The sequence below is a fragment of the Moschus berezovskii genome, chromosome 8, assembly GCF_049115385.1.
Source record: "Moschus berezovskii isolate FMDL1 chromosome 8, NW_MosBer_1.0, whole genome shotgun sequence".
Taxonomy (NCBI): domain Eukaryota; kingdom Metazoa; phylum Chordata; class Mammalia; order Artiodactyla; family Moschidae; genus Moschus; species Moschus berezovskii.
In genome coordinates, this window is record NC_142467.1 from 70,135,503 (window position 1) to 70,144,929 (window position 9,427).

The 9,427-nt window shown below is 37.2% G+C and overlaps 2 protein-coding genes across 2 annotated transcripts; one reads left to right on the forward strand and one right to left on the reverse strand.

Annotated features, from left to right (window-relative positions):
• Nucleotides 1-235: 235 nt before the first annotated feature.
• LOC129558489 (olfactory receptor 2G6) lies at nucleotides 236-1,174 on the forward strand. Its single transcript, XM_055429667.2, has one exon. The coding sequence runs from the start codon at nucleotides 236-238 to the stop codon at nucleotides 1,172-1,174; it is 939 nt and encodes a 312-aa protein (XP_055285642.2).
• A 6,873-nt stretch (nucleotides 1,175-8,047) lies between these two features.
• On the reverse strand, nucleotides 8,048-9,007 carry LOC129558915 (olfactory receptor 2T11-like). The gene has a single exon (XM_055430333.2). The coding sequence runs from the start codon at nucleotides 9,005-9,007 to the stop codon at nucleotides 8,048-8,050; it is 960 nt and encodes a 319-aa protein (XP_055286308.2).
• Nucleotides 9,008-9,427: the final 420 nt, after the last annotated feature.

The window sequence follows — 9,427 nt, forward strand, 5'->3', positions numbered from 1 at the left end:
TGTCTGTGTTAGAGTTCCTCCTATTAGGGTGGAATCTGTTTCAAGGAAACATAGGGAGAGGTATTTTTTGTCAAAAATATACATTGAGGAAACTGCTATCATTCTTCCACAGCATGGTTGAATGTTGTAAGAGAAAAATAATAATATTGGAAACAATTATAGTTTACTAATATTCACCTCCTCACTTTCTATCTCCAGAGTATAAACCCTTTTATGTATTGAAGTCTGCAAGATAATGGAAGAAAGCAACAGCAGCTCTGAAAAAGGGTTTCTTCTTCTGGGATTTTCTGATCAGCCCCAACTAGAGAGAATACTTTTTGTTATAATTTTGCTCTTCTATATCTTAAACCTACTGGGAAATACTGCCATCATTTTAGCTTCTTACTTGGACCCCAAACTCCACACTCCAATGTACTTTTTCCTCAGCAACCTCTCTTGTGTAGACATCTGCTTCACCACCAGTGTTGCCCCACAGTTGCTGGTAACCATGAATAAGAAAGACAAGAACATGAGCTATGGCGGATGTGTGGCCCAGCTCTATGTAGCCACTGGGTTGGGTTCCTCTGAGTGTATCCTCCTAGCGGTCATGGCTTATGATCGCTATGCTGCTGTCTGCCGGCCTCTGCACTACACAACCATTATGCATCCTCAGCTTTGTGCATCCCTGGCCAGCATAGCATGGCTCAGTGGCCTCATCACCTCCCTTATTCAGTGCTCCCTTACTGTGCAGCTGCCTCTTTGTGGTCATCGCAAATTGGACCATATTTTTTGTGAGGTGCCAGTGCTCATAAAACTGGCCTGTGTGGACACAACTTTCAATGAAGTAGAACTATTCGTGGCCAGTGTAATCTTTCTAATTGTCCCTGTGTCACTCATCTTAGTCTCCTATGGTTTTATAACGGGAGCTGTGTTGAGGATTAAATCAACAGCAGGGCGTAGCAAGGCCTTTGGGACCTGCTCCTCCCACCTGCTTGTGGTCATCATTTTCTATGGGACTATAATTTTCATGTACCTTCAGCCAGCTAAAAGTAGCTCCAAAAACCAGGGAAAGTTTGTCTCCCTTTTCTACACCATAGTCACCCCACTTTTAAACCCCATTATCTATACTCTGAGAAACAAAGATGTGAAAGGGGCCATGAGGACACTGGTAATGGGAAATGCTTTCAGTTCATAAAGGGTATGAGCTGTAGGTATAATTTTAGTGCGTTGGTTTTAGTTTATGGATTATTCATTCTAACTGCAATTTTCTTATTCAATGCCATAAGAGATAGTAAAAGACACATAACTCTATAAGAAGCTAATATTCTCAAGTCACAATAGTGTTTCACTTTTTCCAAACATTCTTCTCATGAAGTCCAAGATTCTATGCTCTATCTAGAGAAAACCCTTTGCTCTTCCTTCACTATTCCATCAAACTTTCATACACAAATTATTTAACCCTGGAATACTGGTCTATTTGGTAAATCTCTGCTTATCTCTAAAATCTAAAATAAATTTTACCTGTACTCTTGAGTTTTCTTGAAACTTAATCCATCTAACCCTCTGGATAAAACTGGTTCATAATATATGTTTCCTTAAAACATGAAGCATTCTCTCTCTAATAATATAGAGACCATTTTGGAAATAATGACCACTTTCCCATAATGTCACTTTAAACAGAGACTTGACAAGCCTTGTTATATTTATGTTATGAAAAAATATAAAACAGAATTATGATACATTGATAACATTTATGATGCAAATTTTCACTTTATTATTTTACATAAGTGATTAAAATAAGTAATATTTCATTAAACAGATCAGTCCACATATAATTTAGAGTTGTTCGCCTTTTCTTTAAAGGGATTAGAAGTCTAGTGAAAGTGACAGAGTGTGTGTCATTCTCTCTCTTTTTCTCTCAAAAAGAGCAGAACTGATCAATTTGTCAGTCTCAAGTATTTCAAGAGAACTGTGCAAGTAGATAGAGATTAATTTAATCTACATATTAAGTTCACTTCCATCTTTCATAATAATTTCAAGGTAAAAAAACCTCTTGAAAACAATGAAAGACAAAAATTCAAATTCATATGTGACTTAGACTTATGATAACAGAGAGGAAAACTGAGGCTCATTTAAATTCAGTTGGTACTAGAATATTGCTGTCAGTCTATAAATATTACGGATTAAGTTTGGAGCTGTTTCTACTGTCAAAGCCTAGATTGAAGGCAAAGTGGCTGCACCCAAAAGGAAAAAAAAGAAAACATCTAGAGAATTTTCTGAGTGATTCAGTGATGCCTCTGCAAACAACCACTGTCCAATTTACATCTATCTAACATGGACTGCAAGGAGATCCAACCAGTCCATTCTAGAGGAGATCAATCCTGGGTGTTCATTGGAAGGACTGATGCTAAAGCTGAAACTCCAATACTTTGGCCACCTCTTGCGAGGAGTTGACTCACTGGAAAAAACTCTGATGCTGGGAAAGGTTGGGGGCGGGAGGAGAAGGGGACAACAGAGAATGAGATGGCTGGATGGCATCACCGACTCTGTGGACATGAGTTTGAGTGAACTCTGGGAGTTGGTGATGGACAGGGAGGCCTGGCGTGCTGTGATTCATGGGGTCGCAAAGAGTCAGACATGACTGAGCGACTGAACTGAACTGAACATCTTTATAGGAAATAAGATCACTACTATTTAACAGAAAGAAGAATCATAAAAGTCTGATTGAATTTGTCTTCTAAAAGTTTCTTATGTGAGTTCCCCACTCAATAATGGAAGGAAGTGTTGGGAATTCAATTGAACATGTTTTTAGAAATGCAAACTTTCATTTATAATGTCCAAGGAGAGAAGATGTTCTGTAGGAAAGCTCATACTTATAAAAACATCACTTCTTTATATCTAGAAAAGCACAACACAGGAAAGAACATACATATGTCAGAATCTAAATAAATTTAAACAAAATAAAGCCTGTATGACACAAAATTTTACAATTGAAAAAAATTAAAAAAATAAAACAAAAAGCAACTAAACTTTTTTTCTGGATATTTAAGACTCTGAATCACCATGTGTGGAGAGCCCAGACTCTATACTGTGGAACATCTCTACAAACTCTAATACCCTGTGGAGGAGAGAAATGTCATCCTTGAGATCCTTAGTAAGGGCTATGACAAAGTGCTGGCCAGAGGTCTCCCAGGAAATATCTGTAGATCCTCATTCTCAAGGGCATGTGTGGGAACCTAGGTTGGAGGCCTTGAGGATGACTCCAAACCAAACCCCTCTTCAAGAGCACATGGATAATCTTCAAGGACAGCAACAGTTGCTACCATAATAAATCGAATAGCTGTCAAGAAATACTTGGCAGCCAACCTCAGGAAAAGAACTTAAAAAAAAAAAAAGGAAAAGAATAAACAGCTGAAAAATGAGAGGAAAATAATGTAGGAAATAAAGGAAGTAAACAATAGATAGGACGACTGTGAGAAAAAACAAATGCAGGACGAAATAACAACAACAAAACCAACACTTAAAGGTGATATAAAAAAAATTCCATTGGAAAAAATAAATTTTTTATGTATGATTACTTAAATGCTAACATAATTCATAAAAAGGTATAGGTAGAATGAAATAAAGAGAAATACACTATTTTCTACAACCAAAAAATAATAGGCATAACTCTTCAAAAGGAAATCAATAAATAACATAAGAGTAGTAACACATATGGAAAGAAAAATGAATAAAAAGTCTCATTATTAGACGAAAATGTAAACATATTTGAAAAAACACGCAACTATTTTTTCTGTATTTAATGCAGGATTTTCTATGATAATATGTTTGCATTGATTTTGCAATATACAATTCTATATCACATTTTAAAATTTATAATATTCTAAGTTTTCCTATAGTGATTGAATAATCTCAAAAAAACCCACAGTTTATTTTGTAAAAGTTTCTCCATAGTTTGCTTACAGTTTCTCTGTTGATTGATAACTGGAGTAAGCATACTTTCACATTTGTAGTCTATGTTTATTGTTATATATATATATTTTTTTAAATTTTTATTTAATAAATGTTACAAAGCACAATGCCAAAAATATTAACAGTTAAAATTTCACCAAATGAAAAAATACTATAGAATACACAGTTGTAAAAAGCTACATTAAGTTATTTTACAACTGCCTGAGGCTGCAAAAAGAAAAAAAAAACCCAATGCCATCCCTAAGTTATCCCTCTCTCAAAATAATACCATTTATGTTATAAACCATGAGCACCCCATCAAAAGACGGGAACTGCTTTTGTTAATTCATATATATATATATGACAGTATCACTTTGCTATACACCTGAAACAAACACAACACTGTAAATGAAATATAGTACAATATAAAATAAAAATAAGTAACAGAGCTTTGGGGCTTTACACAGAGTTAGAGTTCCTATCAGAGGGATAACAGCACCACAGCCGTACTGAATCCTCATGAAGGAGGCACACGAATGACTGAATTACAAGAGTTACAGGAATGAGACTGTAATATATATATAATATATTATCTATACTGTAACATATATTATATATAATTATATATACTGTAATATTATATATAATATTACGGTATATATATAATATATATATTATATATATAATAAATATATTATATATATAATAAAAATATATTATACATATTTATATATATATGTATACAGAAGCTTTTCTATTACACTCAATAGAGGCTTGAGAAAGAACATCAAAATAAAGAGACGGACTGGAGAACATAAGCAAAACGAAATGGGATTATTGAATATGAAATAGAAAAAAATGAAACAAACTAGATAAAAGTAAAAGATCATCATCTAATGCAGTTGTTTTTAAACATGAATACTCATTAGAAACATATCTGGAAATCTGGAGAAAGAAGGCAATACCTGAGTATTTGTAATTTTCAAAAAATTCCATGATAATTATGATATGCATCTGGACTTTAAAAAGTGATTACAGGTTTTTCTATGAAATGGTAGTTTAGGTGATATAGAGTTCTATTATTTTTTTATTGATCAGCCTGGAGTGCTGCAGTCCATGTGGTTGCAAAGAGACACAACTGAGCAACTGAACTGAACTGAATCATGATACAAAGCTGTTAAGTGAGTAATAGTTACACAATTACAATTGTAATGTATGCTTGTCAGTTCTCACAATCAATAGCCAGATAAAACACAAAAGATAATTACAATTGCAAGCCATAATGGGAACACAATTCAGTTCAGTTCAGCTCAGTTCAGTTCAGTTGCTCAGTCATGTCCAACTTTCAGTGGACTGCAGCACGCCAGGCTTCCCTGTCCATCACCAACTCCTGGAGCTTGCTCAAACTTGTGTCCATTGAGTCAGTGATGCCATCCAGCCATCTCATTCTCTGTCGTCCCTTTCTCCTCCCGCCCCCAATCCCTCCCAGCATCAGAGTCTTTTCCAGTGAGTCAACTCTTCGTATGAGGTGGCCAAAGTATTGGAGCTTCAGCTTTAGCATCAGTCCTTCCAATGAACACCCAGGACTGATCTCCTTTAGAATGGACTGGTTGGATTTCCTTGCAGTCCAAGGGACTCTCAAGAGTCTTCTCCAGCACCACAGTTCAAAAGCATCAATTCTTCGGCAATCAGTTTTTTTCACAGTCCAACTCTCACATCCATACATGACCACGGGAAAAACTGTAGCTTTGACTAGACAGATCTTTGTCAGTAAAGTAATGTCTTTGCTTGTTAATATGCTGCCTAGATTGATCATAGCTTTTCTTCCAGGAGGCAAACATCTTTTAATTTTATGGCTGCAGTCACCATCCACAATGGTTTTGGAGCCCAAGAAAAGAAAGTCTGTTACTGTTTCCATTGTTTCCCCGTCTGTTTGCCATGAAGTGATGGGACCAGAAAACTAAGATCATGGCATCCGCCATCACTTCAGGGCAAATAGATGGGGAAACAGGGGAAACGGTGGCTGACTTTATTTTTCTGGGCTCCAAGATCACTGCAGATGGTGACTGCAGCCATAAAATTAAAAGATGTTTGCCTCTTGGAAGAAAAGCTATGATCAATCTAGACAGCATATTTAAAAGCAGAGACATTACTTTACTGACAAAGATCTGTCTAGTCAAATCTATGGTTTTTCCAGTTGTCATGTATGGATGTGAGAGTTGGACTATAAAGAAAGCTGAGCACTCAAGAATTGATGCCTTTGAACTGTGGTGTTGGAGAAGACTCTTGAGAGTCCCTTGGATAGCAAGGAAATCCAACCATTCCATCCTAAAGGAGATCAGTTCTGGGTGTTCATTGGAAGAACTGATGTTGAAGGTGAAACTCCAATACTTTGGCCACCTGATGCGAAGAGCTAACTCATTGGAAAAGACCCTGATGCTGGGAAAGGGTCTTTTGAGGGCAGGAGGAGAGGGGATGAGAGAGGATGAGATGGTTGGTTGGCGTCACTGACTTGATGGACATGGGCTTGGGTGGACTCCGGGAGTTGGTGATGGACAGGGAGGCCTGGTGTGCTGCGGTTCATGGAGTCACAGAGTCGGACACGACTGAGCCACTGAACTGAACTAAAATTACTGAGTTATCTTTTATTCCACACCATTTCCTAACAGTAATTCTTTCCAGAAGTTTAACTGTATTGTGTCACTATCCTATCAATCCCACTTTGTTGCTCATTTGAAGCCTCCTAAGTTCTCTTCCTGTATCCAACCTAGATCCCTGCTCAAGTCTCCAAAATATAGACAGTGATCCTTGTAAAAATATACATCTTACCAAGTTATACCTTTACAGAAAATTCTTTAAGAGCACTCTATCTCACTGTGAATAAAACTAAAAAATGCTTTCAAAACCTTTCATTGAATCACACAGATATGGGCAATGTAAATTTTCTTCCCATATACTTCGTTTTTCCTAGAATTCTGATGTTAACATGAAAGGAAGCATGGCAGAATTTTTTGATGTTAAATAGTAGAATGTACTCAATTTGAGAAGGCATGTAGTGCTCAGACATTTTATAAATTCACATTAAGTTCACCTCAGCTCATCCACTATTAATTATGATCTTCTATTTGAAAGTCATTGTTTTTAGCACAAGTGCTACAAAAATGATCATAGAGTTTCTAATTCACTGGGGCAAATCCAATGATTAAAGGCTGGACTAAAATTGTGCTTTATCTTCTTAGTCGTTTGGAACCACTATTTTTAAATTGATTGAAAAATAATCACAACATTTTTGACACCAAAATTTTGTAGCTTTTTAAAAAAAAATTAATTTATTTATTTTAATTGAAGGCTAACTACTTTACAACATTGTAGTGTTTTTTGCCATACATTGATATGAATCAGCCATGGGTGTACATGTGTTTCCCATCCTGAACCCCCCTCCACCTCCCTCCCTATCTAATCCCTCAGGGTCATCCCAGTGCACCAGCCCTGAGCACCCTGTCTTCATGCATCGAACATGGACTGGCGATCTATTTAATTTTGTAGTTTTGGAAAGATTTTTGGTTGCTTGACCACATGCTCAGTCATTTAGTTGTGTCCAGCTCTTTTTGAGCCCCATGGACTATAGCCCACCACGCTCCTCTGTCCATGGGACTCTCCTGGCAAAAATACTGGAGTGGGTTGCCATTTCTGTCTCTAGGGAATCTTCCCAACTCAGGGGTCAAACCTGTATCTCCTGCATTCCCTGCATTATCAAGTGGATTCTTTATCATTGAGCCAACTGGGAATCCCACTTGACCATGAGGCAAGTGTGAAGGGAACCAATAAGTATTGTTTTGAACTCTAATATCTGCTCTTCCCCTCTGCCAAGAGTTAAGAACTAAGATCAGAGAAATTCTTTACCTTAATGTATTATTTTTGATGGTTTGATAAAAAAGGTTCTGTATAACTAATAAAATATTTTGGTTTCCTTCTTCTGGGAGGAAAAAATGAGTCATAGTAAATCCTTGTAATTGCCAAAAATAAAAAATCATTCAGAGCTGACCAGATAGTCTCTTGTGAAACAGAACACACTGGCGATGCTATTAAGGAAAACTGTTCCCAGATTATTGAATCTCTAAGCAACACTTGTGGATGCTTTCTGTACAGATAAGTATTGTATGAATATCTTTTTAAATGCCCTCATGACATCCCTGTTTCTGAGGCTGTAGATGAGAGGATTGAGCATGGGTGTGACAATGGTATAGAAAGCTGATACTACCTTGTCCTGCTCAGGGGTGTGAAATGACTGGGGCAATACATAATTGTAGAAGGCTGCCCCATAGAAAATGCTGACTATAGTTAAGTGGGACGAACAAGTTGTAAAGGCCTTTTTCTTGCCCTCGACAGAGCACATGCGGTGGACAGTTAGTAAAATTCGAGAATAGGATGTTGAGATAATAGATAAGGGGATGAGCAACATAAGCACACAGCAGATGTACATCAAGGTTTCATACTGAGATGTGTCAGCACAGGCCAATCTGAGAATTGCTGGAATCTCACAGAAGAAATGTTCGATGCTGTGGGAATGGCAGTAGGGAAAATTCATGGTGATAGGCGTGAGGAGAAAGCCATCCAGGGATCCACCAAACCAGGCACTCGCTGCCAGAAGAAGGCACACTCTGCGGTTCATCAGTACTGGGTACCGAAGAGGGTTGCAGACAGCCACATAACGGTCATAAGCCATGAAGCCCAATAGGAACAACTCTGATCCAATCATGGTCACATAGAGGAAGATCTGAATGCCACAGGCCACGAAAGAAATGGTCTTCTCTTTAGAAACCGTGTCGACCAGGAGTTTTGGGACAGTGGTACAAATGAAAAGGGTGTCCATGATGGACAGTTGGCTGAGCAGAAAGTACATGGGTGTATGGAGGCGACGGTCCACATGAATCAAGAATATCATGACCATATTTGCAGTTACAGCGACCACAAAAATAACCAAAATAACTGCAAAGACAATCCCTATAGTTTTACTGTTTAGTAAAAGCCCCAGGAGGATAAAGTCAGAGAAAGAAGTTCTGTTCTTCATTGACATTTCCTACAACAGCTCCAGGGGAAAGGAAGCCACAAATACCAGGGGGAAAAAGGAGAGGAAAACACTTCCTATAAGTGAGAAATTCACAATGGCGATGACACCTCAGAGATTACTAGTTCAGGTAAAATTTTCCAAATTATAATGCTTGAGGAAAAAAAAAAAAGATCAAGCGACACATCATAAATCAATAACCCTAGATCTATTCTTTTACTTTTTGGTGAGCAACCCTTTTTATATTGTATTCATGTTTATACTGCAATACATAGGTTTTGCTATTTGCTAATTTCACAATAAATTGGTATTTGCTCTATCTGGATTAGAGCTTTAATTGTACCTATCTTATTTATTCTGGAATTTTGGCCCTCAGATTCTTGTTTTTTGTCTCATAGTAAAGCTAAGTAAATACTGGTTGAAGGAAAG